This window comes from Myxine glutinosa, chromosome 7 (genome assembly GCF_964187855.1).
Source record: "Myxine glutinosa chromosome 7, kmMyxGlut1.1, whole genome shotgun sequence".
NCBI classification, from domain to species: Eukaryota; Metazoa; Chordata; class Myxini; order Myxiniformes; family Myxinidae; genus Myxine; species Myxine glutinosa.
The window spans coordinates 12528115-12555160 of NC_136267.1; the positions used below are offsets into that span (position 1 = coordinate 12528115).

The window sequence follows — 27046 nt, forward strand, 5'->3', positions numbered from 1 at the left end:
GAGAGAATTCCACATAGCTATTTGGGCGGTGTATAAGCTAACAGATAGCTGTCTCCATCGATCTTTCCAAGGCAGTAACACCTATCGGCTCAAAATCCTTTTAACTGTTGACTTGGTAGTTTTTACAATGAAGGAAACATTAACAGTTGTTGAAAGTTTATTTTGTGATTAATTTGTTATTGGAGTTATGTTGTTTGAAATGAAAAAAGAGATATCGAGTTGAAGTGAATGACGACATGCCGTGATGGTTTCTACTTTCTGAACGTAAACTTCGCGGATCACCATATGCAAATTCGCCACGGACCCACGATCGATGTTTCTATTCGTGAACGTACCCATTTGTTTGCGAACGGGTACGTTTTTCATGGAAGTCCTTCACAAACTTGCTGTTCATGTTTGACGTGCGACTGAAGGTGCTACAGGAATGTGGAATTTATTGGTTTCATGCTTTAGCATTCGCCGTATCTGCATTGCCTGTTTGCTTCCGGCCTCTCACCCGTGCGTGGCATGGGTATCTCACTAGATTATACCAATAAGAGCAAAGTACCTTGTGGGGAGAAACTGCAAAGTGTATCATTTATGGTCCAGGTTTCGTTAAACTTTTGAACAGTTTTACAATATTCTGCGCCTAATACTCTGAAACAACACGTGAGTGTATTAAGCCCTTCAGGCCTACAGAAATGTGTTCCACTACATCCCTCGATTTTTGCCTTCCTAGTTTTATGTATTGCCATTTTTCCACCGGCTAAAATTAAGTGAACAAGGAGATCTCGTAACTTGCTTTGTTTATTTACCGGGTGCTCAATGATAAAAAAAAGTGATGGAGAGAAGTGAAGCCAGAAACGCAATTGTAGGTTTTGTTGAAGATGGTGGCATTGTTGGACTAGACAGGCTCTGAGAGGTAATGATAATAATATTTCTTGAGAAAATATGGTAATGATAAAAAACGGAAGCCTCTCCTCAGTGAAAGACACATGAAAGCCCACAGAATCTTGTTTCTCACAGTCTGAGAGTCCTTTCGGTGCTTTTTTGCAAACTCCAAGCGGGTTTTCATGTGTCTTTCACTGAGGAGAGGCTTCCGTCTGGCCACTCTGCCATGAAGCCCAGATCGGTGGAGTGTTGCAGTGATGGTTGTCCTTCTGGAAGTTTCTCCCATCTCCACACTGGATCTCTGGAGCTCAGCCAGAGTGACCATCGGGTTATTGGTCACCTCTCTTACGAAGGCCCTTCTCCCCCGATTGCTCAGTTTGGCCGGGCGGCCAGCTCTAGGAAGAGTCCTGGTTGTTCCAAACTTCTTCCATTTAAGAATTATGGAGGCCTCTGTGCTCTTGGGAACCTTCACTACAGCAGAATTTTTTGTCGGCTTCCCCAGATCTGTGCCTACACACAATCCTGTCTCTGAACTCTGCCGGCAATTCCTTCGACCTCATAGCTTGGTTTTTGCTCTGATATGCATTGTCAGCTGTGAGACCTTATATAGACAGGTGTGTGCCTTTCCAAATCATATCCAATCAATTGAATTTACCACAGGTGGACTCCATTCAAGGTGTAGAAACATCTCAAAGATGATCAAGAGAAATGGGAGGCACCTGAGCTAAATTTAAATTGTCATAGCAAAGGGTATGAATACTTATGTCAATGTGATATTTCAGTTTTTTCTTTTTAATAAATTTGCAAAACTTTCTGAAATCCTGTTTTCTCTTTGTCATTATGGGGTATTGAGTGTAGATTGATGAGGGAAAAAATGAATTCAAACGATTTCAGCAGAAGGCTGCAACGTAACAAAATGTGAAAAAAGTGAAGGGGTCTGAATACTTTCTGAATGCACTGTATATTGACTCATACACACATATTTTAAGTGACATGTTATACTGTATATTATTCACACATATTATAAGTGACATGTTCTGCTGTGTATTTCATACATACATATTATACATGACATGTGCTGTATATTATTTACACACATCATACATGACATTTGTACAATGTACATCATACATGAGTGTTTTCCCGTTCGTTTCTTTGTCAAATTTCCGCTGCGTATTTTGTTGTGTATGTGTTATTGTGTGTTTCTATTTGGTTTTGGTTTTGTAGTTGTTGCAAATTTGTGTGTAATTAGTCGTTTCTTTGTCCGCGCCTCGTGCGGCCTGGTGTCTCGTGCGGCCTCCTCGTCTTGACTTGTGCCCCGCCCCCTATAATCTCGTTTGTTCTTTCACCTCTGCTCCTGCTTTCTCAAATCCACGTTCTCACTTAGAGACTTTTCCCGGATTGTTTTCATGGTTTTGTTAAAATATTTATTTAAATATGTTTAAACCGCAGCGGTGATCCCGCCCCCCCCCACACCCCCCCCCCCCAGGATTTCCATGTTTTAAACGTTTCCCAGTGTGTACCCTGGATAGGAATAGGTACGCCGTATCCCTGCATGTCGTAGGAGGCGACTAAGAGGGTTGGCGTCAGGAAGGGCATCCGGCCATAAAAACATTGCCTCAAAAAGAGAACCATGACAATTACAACTACATATGGGCAGGGTACAGCCCGAAGTGGAGATCGGTTTCTGAGGTTTGGGACATGGAATGTAGGGACAATGACAGGGAGATCAGGAGAAGTGGTGGAAGTATTGGTCAGAAGAAGAGTGGACATATGTTGTGTGCAAGAGACGAGATGGAAGGGAGGTGGTGTGAGAATGGTTAAGGGTAGGCAGGGACAGAAATACAAGTTTGTGTGGCAAGGGTGCCTGGAGGGTGTGAATGGTGTTGGTGTCCTGTTTTCTGAGGAGTTTGTAGACAGTGTGGTGAGTGTGACTAGAGTGAGTGATAGGTTGATGATGGTGAAAATGATGATTGGAAAGCTCTTGGTGAACGTCATCTCGGGATATGCTCCGCAGGTTGGTCGGAGCGATGAAGAGAAGGACAAGTTCTGGTGTGCGATAGAGAAGCTGATGGAAAACGTGAAAGATGAGGAAGTTGTTGTGGCAGGAGGAGACCTAAATGGCCATGTGGGAAGGAGTATGGATGGTTTTGACGGAGTTCATGGGGGTTACGGATATGGTGTGAGAAATGGAGAAGGTGAAAGGATTTTGGAGTTTGCTGATGGAGCTGATTTGTTGATTTGTAATACTCAGTTCCAGAAAGAGGATAATAAGCTTGTTACATACACGTCAGGTGGGTCGACGACAACCGTTGACTACCTGATGGTGCGTAGGCGAGATAGGGGGCACCTCCGAGACACAAAGGTGATCCCGGGGGAGGAGGCTGTTTCACAGCACCACTTGGTTGTCTGCGACGTAAGGGTGAAAGGTGCGAGGAGAGCTCGGCGGGTGAAGTACCAACCGAGAATGAAGGTGTGGAGGTTGAAAGAGGTGACAGTAAGGGAGGCATTAAAAGAGAGGCTGAGTAGGGTCGAGGGTGATGTGGTTGAGCTTGAAAGTGGTTGGATGTCAATGAAAGCTAGTCTGTTGGGAGCCGTTGGTGAGGTATGTGGATGGACAAAAGGACCGAGGCACTCGGAAACATGGTGGTGGGATGATGAAGTTGGAAAGAGGATTGACGAGAAGAGGAAGAAGTTCAAGGAGTGGCAGAAGGCGAAGGGTACGGGAGCAGAAACAGCAGAGCATGAAAGTTATAAGGCAGCCAGGAAGGCTGCAAAGAAAGAGGTAGCAAAGGCGCAGGAGGCATGTAGGAAAATGTTCGGAGAACGCTTGGATTCGGAAGAGGGTCAGAAAGCAGTATTCAGGATTGCAAAGCAGATAGCGAAAGAGAGGTGTGATGTGATGGGGGTGAGCTGCTTGAAGGATGAAGTGGGACAAATCGTTGTCGACCCAGATGGAATTAAAGGAAGATGGAAAAGATATATGGAAATGCTGTTGAATACAGAGAATGAATGGGATGGCAACATAGAGAGTAACCCAGTTTTAGGACCGGCAGAGAAGATAACTGAGAAGGAAGTTGAGGAAGCGATAAAAGCAATGAAGGTTAGAAAAGCGGGAGGGCCGCCGGGAGTTGTGGGAGATATGTTGAAGACAGCAGGAAGTTGGGGTGTGAAGAGAATGACAGAGATCTGTAATCTGGTGGTGAAAGAAGGCCGCATTCCAGTGGTTGGGAACTGAGTACCCTCATCCCTCTATACAAGGGGAAAGGTGACCCTCTGGAGTGTGGCTCGTACTGAGCGATAAAGTTATTGGAGCATGGAATGAAGGTATTGGAAAGGGTGTTGGAGAGGAGGATAAGGAAGAAAGTGAAGATCGACGAAATGCAGTTTGGATTTATGCCAGGAAGAGGAACGACAGAAGCGCTTTTCATTGTGAGGCAGTTGCAGGAGAAGTACATGGAGAAGAGGAAGAAGTTGTTTCTTGGGTTTGTTGATCTGGAGAAAGCATTCGATCGGGTTCCACGCAAAGTATTGACATGGGCATTGAGGAAGTTAGGAGTGGAGGAATGGTTGATCAGAGTAGTGATGGCAATGTACAAAAGAGCGCGCACAGCTGTAAGGACGAAGGACGGGAACAGTGGTGAATTTGAGGTGAAGGTGGGAGTGCATCAGGGGTCGGTACTAAGTCCACTACTATTTGTAGCTGTGATGGAGGTGCTGGCTCAGAACGTAAAGGAGGGTTTACCGTGGGAGTTGTTGTATGCAGATGATCTGGTGTTGATTGCAGAAAGTATGGATGGACTGAAGGAAAAGATGAACACGTGGAAGGAATGTATGGAGACAAAAGGTCTGAAGGTGAATATCGGAAAGACAAAGGTGATGTCAAGTGGTAAAGCATGTGGTGAGGTGGAAAGAACTGGGAAGTGGCCCTGTGCTGTGTGTAGGAAGGGTGTCGGAGTGAACTCCATTCAGTGTACAATGTGCGCTGAGTGGGTTCATCAAAAATGTAGCGGTCTGAGATGGTCATTAACCAGTGTGGCAGCTACATTCAAATGTAAGGTGTGCACAGAGGGAGCTGCAGTTGGAGGAAATGTTGAGTTGGATCTTGGAGACGGCGTGAAGCTGGAAGGTGTGAAAACATTTTGCTACCTCGGAGACATGCTGAATAGAGAAGGTGGATCAGACTCGGCAACGGTTGCTCGAGTGAGATGTGCATGGAAGAAGTTTCGGGAATTGAGTGGCGTGCTGATGATGAGGGGAGTGTCGTTGAAGCTGAAGGGAAAGGTGTATGCTGCATGTGTGAGAAGTGTTATGATTTATGGGAGCGAGACATGGGTAATGAACGTAGAGCAGCAACGAAGGTTGGAAAGGGTGGAAATGCGAATGGTTCGACGGATGTGCGGAGTATCGTTGAGAGAGAGGAAGACAAATGATGAATTGCGAAAGATGATGGGAATAGAGCCTGTGATTGATGCTGTGAAGAGGAACAGGTTGAGATGGTTTGGTCATGTGTTGAGGAAGGATGGAAGTGACTGCTGGAAAAAATGATGGAAATGAATGTAGAAGGAAGTAGAGGACTGGGGAAGACCGAGAAAGACTTGGCTGAAGATGGTCGAAGAAGAAATGCGGGCAAGGGGTTTAACAAGGGGAGATGCAGAAAATAGGGCAAAATGGAGAAGATCGTCATGGGGACCGCAAGGCTAACCCCCGCTCTAGCAGGGAAAATGGCCTTAAAATGCCTGTTGTGTTGTTGTTGTTGTACACATGACATGTTGTGCTGTATATTATTTACACACATTATATGTGACATGTTGTGCTGTATATTATTGTCCCCCGTCGCACCGCGGAGCGAAAGGGGGGTACTTTGGTTTTCCCCTCCGTCCGTGTGTTCGTCCGTGCGTGCGTGCGGGCCTGCGTGCGTGCATGTGGGCGTGCATAAGCGAAGGACCGCATTCGAATTTGGTGTGTGGGTGCAACCCACGTCAAAATCCAAGATGGCCGCCGCCATGTATGTCTGATGCCATGTATGTCTGAACCTTGTGAGCTGAATATCTTGAAAAATAAGCGACGTACCAACTTCTAATCTGGTGTGTGGGTGTATCTAGGCAGAAGGAAGAACGCCATTGAAAATTGGGTCGCCACTTCAAAATCCAATATGGCCGCCACCATATATATGTCTGAACCTTGTGAGCGAAATATATTGAAAAATAAGCGAAGTACCAACTTCTAATCTGGTGTGTGGGTGTATCTAGGCAAAAGGAAGAACGCTATTGAAAATTGGGTCGCCACGTCAAAATCCAAGATGGCCGCCTTGCGTCTTCCACTTTGTCAACTCGCATTTCTTCACCGACGGGGGACCGAGGCGTAACGCTTGTTTACACATATTTTACATGACATGTTATACTGTATATTATTTACAAACATTATACATGACCTACCTTCCCTGGTGTCCCTGGGAAGGTTGGCCCTGGTGTTGGGCTAACGGCTAGGGTGCCGGCTTAGGATCCTAGGATCCTGGGTTCGAATCCCGGTCAATCGCTGAATTAACGCCAGGGGGGTTGACTCAGCCTGTCATCCTTCCAAGGTCGGCTAATTGAGTACCAGTTCACTGGTAATTCCCTGCTTGTCGTTAAAGGTGGCAAAAAGGGTTGGCGTCAGGAAGGGCATCCGGCCGTAAAACATTGCTTCAAAAAGGGGACCGAAAAACAACAACAACCACAGTTCCCGAAAAAGGCCAACCCCCGCTTGCGGGGAAAAATGGCCTCTAAAGGTGGTTTTTTTATACATGACCTACCTTCCATGTGGTACCTACCTTGTGTGGTCACCTTTCCTTACCAGAAGGGATGACCGCATATTGTTGTTTACCGTACTCTTAAAAAAGGTTTTCAGAAGCTGTATTTGAGCACCGTTATGACATTATAATGTACTTGCTGTAACAATGTGACAAAGTCGTTGGTGGCATTTTATTTTCGGGCTGTCCTTCCGGCAAGGGTTGCTGGAGTGAGATGTGCATGGAAGAAGTTTCGGGAACTGAGTGGCGTGCTGATGATGAGGGGAGTGTCGTTGAAGCTGAAGGGAAAGGTGTATGCTGCATGTGTGAGAAGTGTTATGATTTATGGGAGTGAGACATGGGTCATGAACGTAGAGCAGCAACGAAGGCTGGAAAGGGTGGAAATGCGAATGGTTCGGTGGATGTGCGGAGTATCGTTGAGAGAGAGGAAGACAAATGATGAATTGCGAAAGATGATGGGAATAGAGCCTGTGATTGATGCTGTGAAGAGGAACAGGTTGAGATGGTTTGGTCATGTGCTGAGGAAGGATGAAAGTGACTGTTTGAGAAGAGTGATGGAAATGAATGTAGAAGGAAGTAGAGGACGGGGAAGACCGAGAAAGACTTGGCTGAAGATGGTGGAAGAAGAAATGCGGGCAAGGGGGTTAACAAGGAGAGATGCAGAAAATAGGGCAAAATGGAGAAGATTGTCACGGGGACCGCAAGGCTAACCCCCGCTCTCGTAGGGAAAATGGCCTTAAAATGCATGTTGTATACATGACATGTTGTGCTGTATATTATTTACACACATTATACATGACATTTTGTGCTGTATATTATTTACACACATTATACATGACATGTTGTGGATTATACAGGATCCCTGGTGTTGGGCTAGCGGCTAGGGTGCCGGCTTAGGATCCTAGGATCCTGGGTTCGAATCTCGGTCGATCGCCGAATTAATGCCAGGGGGGTTGACTCAGCCTGTCATCCTTCCGAGGTCGGCTAATTGAGTACCAGTTCACTGGTAATTCCCTGTTTGTCGTTGAAGGCGGCAAAAAGGGTTGGCGTCAGGAAGGGCATCCGGCCGTAAAACATTGCTTCAAAAAGGGGACCAAAAAAACAACAACTACCACGGTCCCCGAAAAGGCCAACCCCCGCTTTGCGGGGAAAAATGGCCTCTAAACGGTGGTACATACATGACATGTTGTGCTGTATATTATTTACACACATTATACATGACATGTTGTACTGTATAATATTTTCACACATTGTTCATGACATGTTGTACTGTGTATTAGTTACACACACTATGGATGACATGCTGTACTGTATATTATTTACACACATAATACATGACATGTGGTACTGTGTATTATTTACACACATTATACAGACATTATATACATGACATGTTGTACAGACATGACAGACAGACCAACACACACAGACTAACAGACAGACTCTGATCGACAGACTGACACACAGACACCCAACACACACAGACTGACAAATAGACTGAATGAATGAATGAATGATCGTTTTAAGGCCATTTTCCCCGCTGGAGCAGGAGTTAGCCTTGCGGGCCCCATGACAATCATGGTTCTCTGAGGCAATGTTTTTATGGCCGGATGCCCTTCCTGGCGCCAACCCGTAGTCGCCTCTTACGATGCGCAGGGATACGGTGTACCTATTCTAAACCGGGGTACACACCGGGATCATTCATCCCAGCAAGCTGGTACTCAATTTGCCTACCTCGGAAGGATGACAGGATGAGTCAACCCCCCTGGCGTTAATTCAGCGATCGACCGGGATTCGAACTCAGGATCCTGGGATCCCAAGCCGGCACCCTAACCGCTAAGACAACACCAGGCTCGACCGATCGATGCGATACTTTAAACATGGGAAAATATGAAACATAGAAACAACTTTAAACTCCCCATGGAGAATATGACAGAAAGACTGACAGACCAAAACACAGAGACCAACACACACAGACTGACAGACAGACCGACCGATCAACACACACAGACCAACAGACAGACCGACAGACAGACAGACAGACAGATAGATAGATTGCCAGACAAACCGACACACAGACAGACCAACACACACAGACCAACACACAGAGACTGACATACCATCACACAGACCAACAGACTGACAGACAGATAGATAGATTGACAGAAAAAACAGACACACACACAGACAGACTGACAGACCAACACACACAGACCAACACACACAAGCTGACTGACAGACAGACCGACATACTGACAGACCAACACACAGACAGACTGACAGATAGACTGACAGACCAACACACAGACAGACCAACACATACAGACTGACAGGCCAACAGACCAGTACACACACACAGACTGATCGACATACAGAAAGACTGACAGACCAACACACAGACAGACCAACACACAGACAGACCAACACACAGACAGACCAACACACAGACAGACTAACACAGACAGACCAACACACAGACAGACCAACACACAGACAGACCAACACACAGACAGACCAACACACAGACAGACCAACACACAGACAGACCAACACACAGACAGACCAACACATACAGACAGACCAACACATACAGACAGACCAACACATACAGACAGACCAACACATACAGACAGACCAACACATACAGACCGACAGATAGACTGACAAACACACAGACAGACCAACACACAGACTGACAGACCAACACACACAGACTGACTGACTGAATGACTGACTGAATGACTGACTGACTGAATGACTGACTGAATGACTGACTGACTGAATGACTGACTGAATGACTGACAGACTTTGATGTGTGTTACTATTGATTATATTGTCGAAATGTCTGGTACATTCCTGTGCTTTCCAGGCAGTGCTGTGTAGGCACAGAGTTGGTGGACTGGTTGACACAGCAGGGTCAGTGTATTCACTCTCGTACACAGGCTGTGGGAATGTGGCAGGTCCTTCTTGAAGATGGTGTTCTGAATCATGGTATGTCCTGTTCTTTAACCTTGTTGTACCCATCTGTTGATATATTGTGCAAAGCAGCTTACAAGCTGAGATGAAAGAAAGTGGCAGAAGAGGGAGGCTAACAATGTGGAGAAGGGATTGGCTCAAGAACATGAAACAGAATCATCATTCGTCTAGCCCCGAAGGGGATCCGTGACTATGAAGCAACACCCGTCTCTCTGTGTCCATGTCAATATATTTTCGCTTTAGAAATGGTTTTATCGACAGCCGCTTGTCCGATCGATGCGATACTTTAAACATAGGAAAATATGAAACATAGAAACAACTTTAAACTCCCCATGGAGAATATTTTATAACTAACTCTGATGCCAAGAGTTATATGGCATGGCAGCCATATTGCATTAAAGGGAAAAAAATGTGGACATAATTTTCTCTGAAACCGCTCCACGAGAAAAATTTAAACTTGGCATATGTCAACTCCCCATGGGGTATATAGGGTGAAAATGATGACATCATAGGAGAAGTGGTATTACAGCCATAATTGCTCGAATTGAAATCCTTATTCAAAAAATCTGAGGCTTGATATATCTGATCTTTTTTAATTTTTTTATTTTTTGTATACAGAGTCAAGGCTCGTGTACGAGCTAACGCATTACACACGAGAACAGGCACAGACCCATAAAATGCAATAAATAAAGGGAGCGGGAGACAAGAGGAGGAGGAGAGAGGAAAACATACAAGCACAACAACAGTAGAGAACAGAGACGTCGGTAGATCTGTGGAAGAGAGAGGGCTGGGGCTAACCAACGGGGGTGGGGAGGGAAGGGGTACACGGTATGAAATAAATTGACATGACTAGGAATTCAGGAAAGAAGTTGGGCATTGAAAGAAGCAGATTTGGGGTGTTTTAATGAGGGTAGAAGAGGTCAATGTTTTGGATGGGGGAAGATAAGAGATGGTGGTGAACAGCTGTTTTAAAGACCTGGAGTGAGGAGTGGGATTGAAGGGAGTGTGGGAGTTTGTTCCAGAGGCGGGAGAAAAGAGGCATGAAGGAGTGAAGGTGAGCAGAGAGTCTTGATTTTGGCAGTTTAACCATAAGAGGGTTGCAGGCAGATCTTGTGCAACCTGTAGGAATATTTGGGGGACAGAGCCCAGAGAGAGCTGGGGGGGGGGGCAAGGCCGGAGAGGAGTCGGTAGAAGACGGAAAGACCACCAACCTGCCTGCGTTGAGTGAGTGATAGGCCTTTGGAGTTAGCTTCATCATGGGAGATTCCAATGATTCTAAACGCTTTGGTTTCAACAGCGTGAAGACGAGCTAGGTGTGAGGCAGGAGCACCAGCCCAGAGGGGAGAGCAGTATTCCATTGAGCTGCGGATGAAAGCCTTGTATGTGGTGAGGAGCTCAGGTGTGCCAAGGAAGGACTTCGCACGACGGCGGATGCCCAGTCGGCGACTGGCTTTGGAGGCCAGATTTGAAATGTGGTTTTCCCAGGAAAGATCATGGCAGATAGTGAGACCCAAAAGCTTGAGTGACAGAACTTCTTGGAGAGGATTATTCAGAAAGTGGATGGGAGGGTTGTCCAGTCGGTCTTTTCGGAGAGACATCGTAAGAGTGTGAGATTTGTCACGATTGAAAGACATGTTCCACTTGTTTGCCCAGTCTGTGATTTTGTCCAGGTCTGCAGAGAGTGAGGAGGCTGCAGATTGCCGATCTGATGGATGAGGAATGGAGCGACAGAGAGTAGAGTCATCAGCAAAGAGATGGAGAGGATTTTCAAGAGAGTCAGACAGATCATGGATGAAGACCAGAAAACGCACAGGGCCCAGAACACTGCCTTGGGGAACTCCAGCCTGAACAGGAAGAGGAGATGAGAGAAACCCATTCAGGGCCACACGTTGACTACGACTAGAGAGGAAGTCTGCCAGCCATGCGTGGAGATTTCCATGGATACCAAAGGAGGAGAGTTTGGTGAGCAGAGCGGGGTGCCAGACCGTATCGAAGGCACGTGATATGTCAAGGGAGACAGCTTTAATTTCCTGTTTGACATTGAGGACCTCCTTCCATTGTTGAGAAAACAGAAGCAGCATGTCCAGAGTAGAGTGACCAGGTCTGAAGCCAAATTGATGATCAGAGATCAAGCCATTGGAGAAGTGGAAAGATTTCATATCCGAAGCAACGATGGACTCCATGACTTTGCTGATAATTGGGAGAAAGCTGATTGGTCTGTAGTTGCTAGCATCTGTTTTTGCACATTTTTTGTGACGGACGGACTGACTGACTGACGGACGGGCGGACGGACTGACGGACTGATGGACGGACGGATGGACTGACGGACTGATGGACGGACGGACTGACTGACTGACGGATGGACTGACGGACTGATGGACTGACGGACAGACGGACGGACTGACTGACTGACTGATGGACTGACTGACGGACTGACTGACTGATGGACGGACGGACAGACTGACTGACTGACTGACTGACTGACGGACTGACTGACTGACTGAATGCCATCACATACGCTCCCCTGAACTTCGTTCCAGGTGAGCTAAAAATTATACAGGTGGAGTTGCACCTTTGGTGAAAATTTCCTGTCAATCGGACCAAAAGTTGCAGAGAAAATCATATTTATGCTGTGTGGACAAACAAACAGACAGACAGACAGACAAACTGACGCAAATGCAACACCCTCTTCTCCTCCAGCGAGGGGTAACAAGTCAAGTGAATCCACTTGGATTCCGCCCAGGTTGGCACATGGAAATTATGATGTAGCATAATTATCATCTCGGGTCAAGATTTGAAATTATGCCATGGTTTTTGTAAAATTGCTACTAGTATTCACATTATGTACTTTCACCAAAACATACATCATCATAGAAACATACATAGAATTTGGGTCCTCTGGGTCATTTGGGTCCTCTGGGTCATTTGGGTCCTCTGGGTCATTTGGGTCCTCTGGGTCATTTGGGTCATTTGGGTCATTTGGGTCCTCTGGGTCATTTGGGTCCTCTGGGTCATTTGGGTCATTTGGGTCCTCTGGGTCATTTGGGTCATTTGGGTCCTCTGGGTCCTCTGGGTCATTTGGGTCCTCTGGGTCATTTGGGTCCTCTGGGTCCTCTGGGTCCTCTGGGTCATTTGGGTCCTCTGGGTCCTCTGGGTCATTTGGGTCATTTGGGTCCTCTGGGTCATTTGGGTCCTCTGGGTCATTTGGGTCCTCTGGGTCCTCTGGGTCATTTGGGTCCTCTGGGTCATTTGGGTCCTCTGGGTCATTTGGGTCCTCTGGGTCATTTGGGTCCTCTGGGTCATTTGGGTCCTCTGGGTCATTTGGGTCCTCTGGGTCATTTGGGTCCTCTGGGTCATTTGGGTCCTCTGGGTCATTTGGGTCCTCTGGGTCATTTGGGTCCTCTGGGTCATTTGGGTCCTCTGGGTCATTTGGGTCCTCTGGGTCATTTGGGTCCTCTGGGTCATTTGGGTCCTCTGGGTCATTTGGGTCCTCTGGGTCATTTGGGTCCTCTGGGTCATTTGGGTCCTCTGGGTCATTTGGGTCCTCTGGGTCATTTGGGTCCTCTGGGTCATTTGGGTCCTCTGGGTCATTTGGGTCCTCTGGGTCATTTGGGTCCTCTGGGTCATTTGGGTCCTCTGGGTCATTTGGGTCCTCTGGGTCATTTGGGGCCTCTGGGTCATTTGGGTCCTCTGGGTCCTCTGGGTCCTCTGGGTCCTCTGGGTCCTCTGGGTCATTTGGGTCCTCTGGGTCCTCTGGGTCCTCTGGGTCATTTGGGTCCTCTGGGTCATTTGGGTCCTCTGGGTCATTTGGGTCCTCTGGGTCATTTGGGTCCTCTGGGTCATTTGGGTCCTCTGGGTCATTTGGGTCCTCTGGGTCATTTGGGTCCTCTGGGTCATTTGGGTCCTCTGGGTCATTTGGGTCCTCTGGGTCATATGGGTCCTCTGGGTCATTTGGGTCATTTGGGTCCTCTGGGTCATTTGGGTCCTCTGGGTCATTTGGGTCCTCTGGGTCATTTGGGTCCTCTGGGTCATTTGGGTCCTCTGGGTCATTTGGGTCCTCTGGGTCATTTGGGTCCTCTGGGTCATTTGGGTCATTTGGGTCATTTGGGTCCTCTGGTTCATTTGGGTCCTCTGGGTCATTTGGGTCCTCTGGGTCATTTGGGTCCTCTGGGTCATTTGGGTCCTCTGGGTCATTTGGGTCCTATATTCCTATCCTATAACATATATATCCTATAACCTATCCTATATATATCCTATATCATATAACATATATCCTATATATCCTATAACATAACATATAACAAATATATCCTATATTATGTACTAGCGAGCGGCCGCGTACCAGCCAAAGGGGTAGCCCATGGTTAGCCTAAATATAGATTTGATGACGTCATGTTTACACATCTGAGCGACAGAAACTGGCTACACATCTGAGCGACAGAAACGGAGCTTCACTTTTGGAGAGACAGAAATTCCCAGGCAAACGCTATAACGCACCAGGTTTACAACCTGTGCGTTAATAATGAAGAACATCACAGTAATTAGAACAAAAAATAATTTGTGAGACAGTGTACCCAGAGTGGTGCACAGAAACAGCACCATGAAATGTAACGAGTAAAATAAAAAATAAAAAAACTGTACCAAGCCTCTCCATGAAGTATAACGAGTAAAATAAATAAATAAATAGCTGTACTGAGCCTCTCCATGAAGTGTAACGAGTAAAATAAATAAATAACTGTATCGAGCCTCTCCATGAAGTGTAACGAGTAAAATAAATGAATAAATATCTGTACCAAGCATCTCCATGAAGTGTAAGGAGTTAAAATAAATTAATAAATAGCTGTACCGAGCCTCTCCATGAAGTGTAACGAGTAAAATAAATAAATAACTGTACCGAGCCTCTCCATTAAGTGTAACGAGTAAAAAAAATAAATAAATAGCTGTACCAAGCATCTCCATGAAGTGTAAGGAGTTAAAATAAATTAATAAATAGCTGTACCGAGCCTCTCCATGAAGTGTAACGAGTAAAATAAAGAAATAACTGTACCGAGCCTCTCCATTAAGTGTAACGAGTAAAATAAATTAATAAATAGCTGTACCGAGCCTCTCCATTAAGTGTAACGAGTAAAATAAATTAATAAATATCTGTACCGAGCCTCTCCATGAAGTGTAACGAGTAAAATAAATTAATAAATAGCTGTACCGAGCCTCTGCATGAAGTGTAACGAGTAAAATAAATTAATAAATATCTGTACCGAGCCTCTCCATGAAGTGTAACGAGTAAAATAAATTAATAAATAGCTGTACCGAGCCTCTGCATGAAGTGTAACGAGTAAAATAAATTAATAAATAGCTGTACCGAGCCTCTCCATGAAGTGTAACGAGTAAAATAAATAAATAACTGTACCGAGCCTCTCCATAATAAGTGTAACGAGTAAAATAAATTAATAAATATCTGTACCGAGCCTCTCCATTAAGTGTAACGAGTAAAATAAATTAATAAATAGCTGTACCGAGCCTCTCCATTAAGTGTAACGAGTAAAATAAATTAATAAATAGCTGTACCGAGCCTCTCAATGAAGTGTAACGAGTAAAATAAATTAATAAATAGCTGTACCGAGCCTCTCCATGAAGTGTAACGAGTAAAATAAATTAATAAATAGCTGTACCGAGCCTCTCCATGAAGTGTAACGAGTAAAATAAATAAATAACTGTACCGAGCCTCTCCATGAAGTGTAACGAGTAAAATAAATAAATAACTGTACCGAGCCTCTCCATGAAGTGTAACGAGGAAAATAAATTAATAAATAGCTGTACCGAGCCTCTCCATGAAGTGTAACGAGGAAAATAAATTAATAAATAGCTGTACCGAGCCTCTCCATGAAGTGTAACGAGTAAAATAAATTAATAAATAGCTGTACCGAGCCTCTCCATTAAGTGTAACGAGTAAAATAAATTAATAAATAGCTGTACCGAGCCTCTCCATGAAGTGTAACGAGGAAAATAAATTAATAAATAGCTGTACCGAGCCTCTCCATGAAGTGTAACGAGTAAAATAAATTAATAAATAGCTGTACCGAGCCTCTCCATGAAGTGTAACGAGTAAAATAAATTAATAAATAGCTGTACCGAGCCTCTCCATGAAGTGTAACGAGTAAAATAAATAAATGAATAGCTGTACCGAGCCTCTCCATGAAGTGTAACGAGTAAAATAAATAAATAACTGTACCGAGCCTCTCCATGAAGTGTAACGAGTAAAATAAATAAATAACTGTAACGAGCCTCCATGAAGTGTAACGAGTAAAATAAATTAATAAATAGCTGTACCGAGCCTCTCCATGAAGTGTAACGAGTAAAATAAATTAATAAATAGCTGTACCGAGCCTCTCCATGAAGTGTAACGGGTAAAATAAATAAATGAATAGCTGTACCGAGCCTCTCCATGAAGTGTAACGAGTAAAATAAATAAATAACTGTACCGAGCCTCTCCATGAAGTGTAACGAGTAAAATAAATAAATAACTGTAACGAGCCTCCATGAAGTGTAACGAGTAAAATAAATTAATAAATAGCTGTACCGAGCCTCTCCATGAAGTGTAACGAGTAAAATAAATTAATAAATAGCTGTACCGAGCCTCTCCATGAAGTGTAACGAGTAAAATAAATAAATGAATAGCTGTACCGAGCCTCTCCATGAAGTGTAACGAGTAAAATAAATTAATAAATAGCTGTACCGAGCCTCTCCATGAAGTGTAACGAGTAAAATAAATAAATGAATAGCTGTACCGAGCCTCTCCATGAAGTGTAACGAGTAAAATAAATAAATAACTGTACCGAGCCTCTCCATGAAGTGTAACGAGTAAAATAAATAAATAACTGTAACGAGCCTCCATGAAGTGTAACGAGTAAAATAAATTAATAAATAGCTGTACCAAGCATCTCCATGAAGTGTAACGAGTAAAATAAATAAATAACTGTACCGAGCCTCCATGAAGTGTAACGAGTAAAATAAAAAAGCTGTACCGAGCCTCTCCATGAAGTGTAACGCGTTAAATAAAAAAGCTGTACCGAGCCTCTCCATGAAGTGTACGAGTAAAATAAATAAATGAATAGCTGTACCGGTCTTCCGGCTTCCGGTTCCTCGGGCGAGTGAAGCGTACTTCGAGCTCTCCACGGCATCGAAGTTTAAGTGTTTTCCCATTCTTGTCTTTGTCAAATTTCCACTGGTTATTTTGCTGTGTACGTGTTATTGTGTGTTTCTGGTTGGTATTGGTTTGTAATTTGTAATTCGTACAAACTTGTGTGTAGTTAATCGTTTTCCGGGTCGTACCTCGTGCGCGGCCTGGTAACTTGGGGCTTCCCTCCCCCCGTCGGTGTTTTGTCGATTTGGGTTATTTCCTTCGCTGTATTGCTTGTTTCTTTTATTTTATTTTCTCCCCCTCACCTCACCTCCCAAGACAAAGAATTCTATATCGATTCTTTCTCTCCCCCTGGACACGTGCTTGTTCGCTCTCCTCCTCGTCTCGACTTGTGCCCCGCCCCCTGTATCTCGTTTCTCTCCCGCCTCTGCTCCTTCCTTCTCAAATCCACGTTCTCGCTTGGAGACTTTTCCCAGATTGTTTTTCATGGTTTTCATGGTTCTGTTTGGATATTGTTGGAATATGTTTAAACCGCAGCCGTGATGCTGACGCCGCTCCCCCCCCCCCCCCCCCCCGAATTTCCATGTTTTAAACGTTTCCCAGTGTGTACCCTGGTCATAGGGTCTCCGTGAAGAGAGACGAGGAGGAGAGCGAACAAGCACGTGTACACCGTATAGGTACACCGCATCCCTGCGTGTCGTAAGAGACGACTAAGAGGGTTGGCGTCAGGAAGGGCATCCGGCCATAAAAAACATTGCCACAAAAAGAGAACCATGACAATTACAAGTACATATGGGCAGGGTGCAGCCCGAAGTGGAGATCGGTTTCTGAGGTTTGGGACATGGAATGTAGGGACAATGACAGGGAGATCAGGAGAAGTGGTGGAAGTATTGATCAGAAGAAGAGTGGACATATGTTGTGTGCAAGAGACGAGATGGAAGGGAAGTGGTGTGAGAATGGTGAAGGGCAGGCAGGGACAGAAATACAAGTTTGTGTGGCAAGGGTGCCCGGAGGGCGTGAATGGTGTTGGTGTCCTGTTTTCTGAGGAGTTTGTAGACAGTGTGGTGAGTGTGACTAGAGTGAGTGATAGGTTGATGATGGTGAAAATGTGCAATGGAAAGCTCTTGGTGAACGTCATCTCGGGATATGCTCCGCAGGTTGGTCGGAGCGATGAAGAGAAGGACAAGCTCTGGTGTGCGATAGAGAAGCTGATGGAAAACGTGAAAGATGAGGAAGTTGTTGTGGTGGGAGGAGACCTGAATGGACATGTGGGAAAGAGTATGGATGGTTTTGAGGGAGTTCATGGGGGTTACGGATATGGTGTGAGAAATGGAGAAGGTGAAAGGATTTTGGAGTTTGCTGATGGAGCTGAATTGTTGATTTGTAATACTCAGTTCCAGAAAGAGGATAATAAGCTTGTTACATACACGTCAGGTGGGTCGACGACAACCGTTGACTACCTGATGGTGCGTAGGCGAGATAGGGGGCACTTCCGGGACACAAAGGTGATCCCGGGGGAGGAGGCTGTTTCACAGCACCACTTGGTTGTCTGCAACATAAGGGTGAAAGGTGCGAGGAGAGCGCGGCGGGTGAAGTACCAACCAAGAATGAAGGTGTGGAGGTTGAAAGAGGTGACAGTAAGGGAGGCATTAAATGAGAGGCTGAGTAGGGTAGAGGATGATGTGGTTGAGCTTGAAAGTGGTTGGATGTCAATGAAAGCTAGTCTGTTGGGAGCCGTTGGTGAGGTATGTGGATGGACAAAAGGACCACCGAGGCACTCGGAAACATGGTGGTGGGATCATGAAGTTGGAAAGAGGATTTACGAGAAGAGGAAGAAGTTCAAGGAGTGGCAGAAGGCGAAGGGTACGGGAGCAGAAACAGCAGAGCATGAAAGTTATAAGGCAGCCAGGAAGGCTGCAAAGAAAGAGGTAGCAAAGGCGTAGGAGGCATGTAGGAAAATGTTCGGAGAACGCTTGGATTCGGAAGAGGGTCCGAAAGCAGTATTCAGGATTGCAAAGCACATAGCGAAAGAGAGGTGTGTTGTGATGGGGGTGAGTTGCTTGAAGGATGAAGTGGGACAAATCGTTGTCGACCCAGAGGGAATTAAAGGAAGATGGAAAAGATATATGGAAATGCTGTTGAATACAGAGAATGAATGGGATGGCAACATAGAGAGTAACCCAGTTTTAGGACCGGCAGAGAAGATAACTGAGAAGGAAGTTGAGGAAGCGATAAAAGCAATGAAGAGTGGAAAAGCGGGAGGGCCTACGGGAGTTGTGGGAGTTATGTTGAAGGCAGCAGGAAGTTGGAGTGTGAAGAGAATGACAGAGATCTGTAATCTGGTGGTGAAAGAAGGCCGCATTCCAGTGGATTGGGAACTGAGTACCCTCGTCCCTCTATACAAGGGGAAAGGTGACCCTCTGGAGTGTGGCTCGTACCGAGCGATAAAGTTATTGGAGCATGGAATGAAGGTATTGGAAAGTGTGTTGGAGAGGAGGATAAGGAAGAAAGTGAAGATCGACGAAATGCAGTTTGGATTCATGCCAGGAAGAGGAACCACAGATGCGCTTTTCATTGTGAGGCAGTTGCAGGAGAAGTACATGGAGAAGAGGAAGAAGTTGTTTTTTGGGTTTGTTGATCTGGAGAAAGCATTCAATAGGGTTCCACGCAAAGTATTGACATCGGCATTGAGGAAGTTAGGAGTGGAGGAATGAATGGTTGATCAGAGTAGTGATGGCAATGTACAAAAGAGCGCGCACAGCTGTAAGGACGAAGGATGGGAACAGTGGTGAGTTTGAGGTGAAGGTGGGAGTGCATCAGGGGTCGGTACTAAGTCCACTACTATTTGTAGCTGTTATGGAGATGCTGGCTCGGAATGTAAAGGAGGGTTTACCGTGGGAGTTGTTGTATGCAGATGATCTGGTGTTGATTGCGGAAAGTATGGATGGACTGAAGGAAAAGATGAACAAGTGGAAGGAATGTATGGAGACAAAAGGTCTGAAGGTGAATATCGGAAAGACGAAGGTGATGGCAAGTGGTAAAGCATGTGGTGAGGTGGAAAGAAATGGGAAGTGGCCATGTGCTGTGTGCAGGAAAGGTGTCGGAGTGAACTCCATTCAATGTACAATGTGCGCTGAGTCGGTTCATCAAAAATGTAGTGGTCTGAGAGGGTCATTTACCAGTGTGGCAGCTACATTCAAATGTAAGGTGTGCACAGAGGGAGCTGCAGATGGAGGAAATGTTGAGTTGGATCTTGGAGACGGCGTGAAGCTGGAAGGTGTGGAAACATTTTGCTATGTCGGAGACATGCTGAATGGAGAAGGTGGATCAGACTCGGCAACGGTTGCTCGAGTGAGATGTGCATGGAAGAAGTTTCGGGAACTGAGTGGCGTGCTGATGAGGAGAGTGTCGCTGAAGCTGAAGGGAAAGGTGTATGCTGCACGTGTGAGAAGTGTTATGATTTATGGGAGCGAGACATGGGTAATGAACGTAGAGCAGCAACGAAGGCTGGAAAGGGTGGAAATGCGAATGGTTCGATGGATGTGCGGAGTATCGTTGAGAGAGAGGAAGACAAATGATGAATTGCGAAAGATGATGGGAATATTGCCTGTGATTGATGCTGTGAAGAGGAACAGGTTGAGATGGTTTGGTCATGTGTTGAGGGAGGATGAAAGTGACTGGTTGAGAAGAGTGATGGAAATTAATGTAGAAGGAAGTAGAGGACGGGGAAGACCGAGAAAGACTTGGCTAAAGATGGTGGAAGAAGAAATGCTGGCAAGGGGGTTAACAAGGAGAGATGCAGAAAATAGGGCAAAATGGAGAAGATTGTCATGGGGACCGGACCGCAAGGCTAACCCCCGCTCTAGCAGGGAAAATGGCCTTAAAATGCATGTTGTTGTTGTTGTTGTACCGAGCCTCTCCATGAAATGTAACGAGTAAAATATATAAATAAATAGCTGTACCGAGCCTCTCCATGAAGTGTAACGAGTAAAATATATAAATAAATAGCTGTACCGAGCCTCTCCATGAAGTGTAATGCGTAAAAAAAAATCAAAAAATCTGTCCCGAGCCTCTCCATGAAGTGTAACGAGTAAAATAAATAAATAGCTGTACCGAGTCTCTCCATGAAGTGTATCGAGTAAAATAAAAAAGCTGTACCGAGCCTCTCCATGAAGTGTAACGAGTAAAATAAATAAATAACTACCGAGCCTCTCCATTAAGTGTAACGAGTAAAATAAATGAATAAATATCTGTACCGAGCCTTTCCATGAAGTGTAACGAGTAAAATAAATATATAAATAGCTGTACCGAGCCTCTCCATGAAGTGTAACGAGTAAAATAAAAAATAAAAAAGCTGTACCGAGCCTCACCATGAAGTGTAACGAGTAAAATATATAAATAAATTGCTGTACCGAGTCTCTCCATGAAGTGTATCGAGTAAAATAAAAAAGCTGTACCGAGCCTCTCCATGAAGTGTAACGAGTAAAATAAATAAATAACTACCGAGCCTCTCCATTAAGTGTAACGAGTAAAATAAATGAATAAATATCTGTACCGAGCCTTTCCATGAAGTGTAACGAGTAAAATAAATATATAAATAGCTGTACCGAGCCTCTCCATGAAGTGTAACGAGTAAAATAAAAAATAAAAAAGCTGTACCGAGCCTCACCATGAAGTGTAACGAGTAAAATATATAAATAAATTGCTGTACCGAGCCTCTCCATGAAGTGTAACGAGTAAAATAAATAAATAACTACCGAGCCTCTCCATTAAGTGTAACGAGTAAAATAAATGAATAAATATCTGTACCGAGCCTCTCCATGAAGTGTAACGCGTTAAATAAAAAATAAAAAAGCTGTACCAAACCCCTCCATGAAGTGTAACGAGTAAAATAAATAAATGAATAGCTGTACCGAGCCTCTCCATGAAATGTAACGAGTAAAATAAATATATAAATAGCTGTACCGAGCCTCACCATGAAGTGTAACGCGTTAAATAAAAAATAAAAAAGCTGTACCAAACACCTCCATGAAGTGTAACGAGTAAAATAAAAAAGCTGTACCGAGCCTCTCCATAAAGTGTAACGAGTAAAATAAAAAAGCTATCCCGAGCCTCTCCATGAAGTGTAACGAGTAAAATAAATAAATAAATAGCTGTACCGAGCCTCTCCATGAAGTGTAACGAGTAAAATAAAAAATAAAAAAGCTGTACCGAGCCTCTCCATGAAGTGTAACGAGTAAAATAAAAAAGCTGTCCCGAGCCTCTCCATGAAGTGTAACGAGTAAAATAAATAAATAAATAGCTGTACCGAGCCTCTCCATGAAGTGTAACGAGTAAAATAAATATATAAATAGCTGTACCGAGCCTCTCCATAAAGTGTAACGAGTAAAATAAAAAAGCTGTACCGAGCCTCTCCATGAAGTGTAACGAGTAAAATAAATAAATAAATAGCTGTACCGAGCCTCTCCATGAAGTGTAACGCGTTAAATAAAAAATAAAAAAGCTGTACCGAGCCTCTCCATGAAGTGTAACGAGTAAAATAAATAAATAAATAGCTGTACCGAGCCTCTCCATGAAGTGTAACGCGTTAAATAAAAAATAAAAAAGCTGTACCGAGCCTCTCCATGAAGTGTAACGAGTAAAATAAATAAATAAATAGCTGTACCGAGCCTCTCCATGAAGTGTAACGCGTTAAATAAAAAATAAAAAGCTGTACCGAGCCTCTCCATGAAGTGTAACGAGTAAAATAAATAAATAAATAGCTGTACCGAGCCTCTCCATGAAGTGTAACGAGTAAAATAAATAAATAAATAGCTGTACCGAGCCTCTCCATGAAGTGTAACGAGTAAAATAAAAAATAAAAAGCTGTACCGAGCCTCTCCATGAAGTGTAACGAGTAAAATAAATAAATAAATAGCTGTACCGAGCCTCTCCATGAAGTGTAACGCGTTAAATAAAAAATAAAAAAGCTGTACCGAGCCTCTCCATGAAGTGTAACGAGTAAAATAAATAAATAAATAGCTGTACCGAGCCTCTCCATGAAGTGTAACGAGTAAAATAAAAAATAAAAAAGCTGTACCGAGCCTCTCCATGAAGTGTAACGAGTAAAATAAATAAATAAATAGCTGTACCGAGCCTCTCCATGAAGTGTAACGAGTAAAATAAAAAATAAAAAGCTGTACCGAGCCTCTCCATGAAGTGTAACGAGTAAAATAAATAAATAAATAGCTGTACCGAGCCTCTCCATGAAGTGTAACGCGTTAAATAAAAAATAAAAAAGCTGTACCGAGTCTCTCCATGAAGTGTAACGCGTTAAATAAAAAATAAAAAAGCTGTACCGAGCCTCTCCATGAAGTGTAACGAGTAAAATAAATAAATAAATATCTGTACCCAGCCTCTCCATGAAGTTCAAGCAAACTGAAGAAGCCAGGGAGGCTGCGACAATGACCGTCTCCCCAACCTCCAACCCACTTTGATGCTGTCAATACACCTTTGTTGGCCACATGCTTCATATCTGATGCCGAAGTTTCACCAACATCGTGTGTGTAGTTTCAGAGGGGAGAGCAAATACCTATTTTGGGGGGAGGGTCAATCCCCCGCCAGCCCCCCCACCCCTGTAGACCACATTAATTAGCGCAGATTTTGAATTGTTTTGAAAGCCATTAAATAGACCTAATGGCCGATGTATATTCCAGGTTTCAGCTAGTTTCAAGGTATCGCGTTTGAGATACGCGCCAACACATTTTGGGCAGATGGACGGACGGACAGGCACCAACATGAATTCGGGGGTTTTCTTAATAAACTCAAGAATGCAGAAACAGACGTTGCTCGTTGGAACACTTCGATGTACAAAGCATTTATTTCTAAATTTGCAGCCAATTTCATCCAATTGAAGCTGAGAAACGAATTTTCAGTCCCCATGTTAAAGCTGCATACAGATAAACGGTCCAAGATATAAAGGGAAGGGTGCTTTGTGCCTCCATTTGATACCCAGTGAAGAATCAAACTCGGAGATCTCGCGAGATCACGGCGAGGTCACGTCTTTTCGAAGCTGCTCCATGCGCTTAAAGCGCGGCGTTACGCGCGCTGCTTGTGAGCAAGGAGGAAGCGGACAAGCGGTAACATATAAACGCCTTTATTCAAGACTACACTGTAACACTGTACCGCTCCGGGCTGAGCGCCCGGTGTCCCTCATGAGGCCACGCCTACCCCTCGGACGTGGCCACCGCCCACTTGGTGCGTGGAATGATGTCACCACGCCAGTGGGCTTTTGTGTCCGCCACACGCGCCCCCCCAGAATTCCCGCGCACCTGGAGGGCCAGTTTGCGGGGCAGACGAATGACCCGGCCGAAGCGCCCCCTGGCGATCGGCGGCGTCCGGGGTGCAGGGATGCCAGGTGGGATGCCCCTGGCTGCTCCTGGGATGGGTGCAGGACCGGGGGGCGGCGTGGCGGCGGGGCTGGGCGGTGCCGGGGGTCCGCCCGCAGGAGGGCGGCCCCGACGTGGGGGTCGGGCCACTGGCGGTGGATGGTCCACATCGAGGTGGGCCGGCTTGAGGCGGTCTACCGAAACGCGGTCAGGAGTACCGCCGATGTCCAGGGTGAAGTGCTTCGCCCCGGTCTCCAGCACGCGGAAAGGCCCGTCGTACGGGGGCCGCAGTGGTGTCCGATGGGCATCGTGGCGGACGAAGACGTACTCCGCCGTGCGAAGCTCCGGGGCGACGTGCGTCGGTGGGTGCCCGTGGCATGCCGTTGGCACCGGGGCGAACCTCTGGGCGGTCTCTTGCAGAGCGGAGCGCTGCTGTGCCGCGGACCATGGTGCCGTGGAGTCGGGGAGGAACTCGCCCGGCACCCGCAGCGGTTGCCCGAAGACCAACTCCGCCGCGGATGCGCGCAGGTCCTCCTTGGGCGCCGTCCGGAGGCCCAGCAGGACCCAGGGGAGCCTGTCGACCCAGCCGCCGTCGCGGAGGGTGGCCCGGAGCGCGGCCTTCAATGAGCGGTGAAATCGCTCACACAGGCCGTTAGCCTGGGGGTGGTAGGCCGTGGTTCGGTGCAGCCGGACCCCGAGCCCCTGCGCAACTGCCCCCCAGAGCTCCGAGGTGAACTGGGGGCCGCGGTCGGATGAGATGTCTGAGGGGGCGCCGAACCGGGCGACCCAGGTGGCGATGAAAGCCTGCGCGACATCGGCCGCCGTTGTCGACGCCAAGGGCACGGCCTCCGGCCACCGGGTGGTGCGGTCCACCATGGTGAGGACGTGGGTGAAACCCCGCGAGGGGGGCAGAGGTCCCACCAGGTCCACGTGGACGTGGTCAAACCGGCGTTCCGGCACCGTGAACGGGGCCAACGGGGCCTGGGTGTGCCGGTGCACCTTGGCGCGCTGGCACGCGAGGCATGTCCTGGCCCAGCCGCGGACGGCCTTCCGGAGGCCATGCCAGACGAACTTGTCGGCGATCAGCCTTTGGGAGGCCCTCGCGCCCGGGTGGGACAGGCCGTGGATGGCGTCAAACACCTGGCGCTGCCAGCCCGCGGGCACAATGGGGCGAGGACGCCCGAGGGAGACGTCGCACAAGAGGGCCGCGCCCGCGCCGTCGAACGGCACCTCGGTGACGCGGAGGCCCGTGACGGCGGTCCGCAAGGCCTGGACGTCGGGGTCAGCGGCCTGGTCCGCTGCCATCCGGGCATAGTCGATGCCGAGGTGGACTGCGTGGGCGACGGCCCGGGAAAGGCAATCCGCCACCGGGTTGTCCTTCCCCGCGACGTGCTGGATGTCCGTCGTGTACTCGGACACGGCCGAGAGGTGACGCTGCTGCCGGGCCGACCACGGCTCGGTGACCTTGCCCATCGCGAAGATCAGCGGCTTGTGGTCGACGAAGGCAGTGAACGCCCGGCCCTCGAGCAGATGGCGGAAGTGCCTGACCGCCAAGTGAAGTCCGAGCAACTCGCGGTCGAAGGTACTGTAACGGCGTTCGGGCGGGCGAAGCTGCCGGCTAAAGAACGCCAGCGGTTGCCAAGCTCCACGCACCCATTGCTCGTGCACCGCGCCCACCGCGTAGTCCGAGGCATCGGTGGTGAGGGCGATCGGTGCATCGGGCGCCGGGTGCGCGAGCATGGTGGCGTTAGCCAAGGCGAGCTTCGCGCCCGTGAACGCCGTGTGCATCTGCTCGGTCCAGGTAACGTCGCCTTTGCCCGGCTTACCTCGGAGAGCTTCGTGCAGGGGGCGCAGGAGCTGGGCGATACGGGGCAGGAACCGATGGTAAAAGTTCACCATGCCCAGGAACTCCTGCAGCCCTCTGATCGTGCGGGGGCGCGGAAACCCCTTCACCGCCTCCACCTTGGCCGGCAGGGGGACGGCTCCGTGCCTGGTGACACGGTGCCCCAGAAAATCGATTGTGGCGGCGCCGAACCGGCACTTTGCGGGGTTCACAATCAGGCCATGCTGGCCCAGGCGTTCGAAGAGCGTGCGGAGGTGGCGTAGGTGCTCTTCGCGGGACGCGCTGGCGACGAGGATATCGTCCAGGTAGACGAAGACAAAATCCAAGTCGCGCAGGACGCTGTCCATCAGTCGCTGGAACGCCTGAGCCGCATTCTTCAGACCGAAGGGCATGCGCAGGAACTCGAAGAGTCCGAATGGCGTGATGACCGCCGTCTTCGGGACGTCCTCCGGCCTGACGGGGACCTGATGGTAGCCGCGTATGAGGTCCACCTTCGAGAAGAAGGACCTGCCCGCCAAACGGGCGGAAAAGTCCTGAATGTGGGGGACGGGGTAGCGGTCGGGAGTCGTGGCGTCATTGAGACGGCGATAGTCCCCGCACGGTCGCCATCCCCCGCCGGGCTTCGGCACGATGTGCAGCGGCGACGCCCAAGCGCTCTCTGAGCGCCGAACGATGCCGAGTCGCTCCAGGGTAGCGAACTCCGCTTTTGCCACCGCCAGCTTCGTCGGCTCGAGGCGGCGTGCCCGGGCGTAGACCGGTGGCCCGACGGTGGGGATGTGATGGGCCACCCCGTGCTTGACGGCCCCCGCCGAGAAGGTGGGCCGCGTGAGGGCCGGGAAACCGGCGAGGAGGCGGGTGAATGCGTCCGCTGCCGGAAGCGTACAGACCAACGTGGCCGGAACCGAATCGTTCGGCAAGCCGCTTGGCAAGCCGCTCGTTGAGCTGGGCAACGCACATGCGAGCGAGCTGAACGTCTCGGCCTGGACAAGCCGTCTGCGCTTGACGTCGACCAGGAGCCCATTAGCGCACAGGAAGTCCGCGCCAAGCAGTGCCATGGGCAC

At 47.3% G+C, this 27046-nt stretch overlaps 1 protein-coding gene across 2 annotated transcripts in view; it reads left to right on the forward strand.

Moving 5' to 3' along the window:
* Window positions 1-27046, forward strand: part of LOC137430984 (rap guanine nucleotide exchange factor 4) — a 265011-nt gene that overhangs the window by 196445 nt on the left and 41520 nt on the right. For both annotated transcript variants that reach the window (XM_078781282.1, XM_078781283.1), the window contains exon 9: window positions 9531-9652. In XM_078781282.1, coding sequence (XP_078637408.1) covers window positions 9531-9652 — 122 coding nt within the window. The remainder of the gene's footprint in view (window positions 1-9530; window positions 9653-27046) is intronic.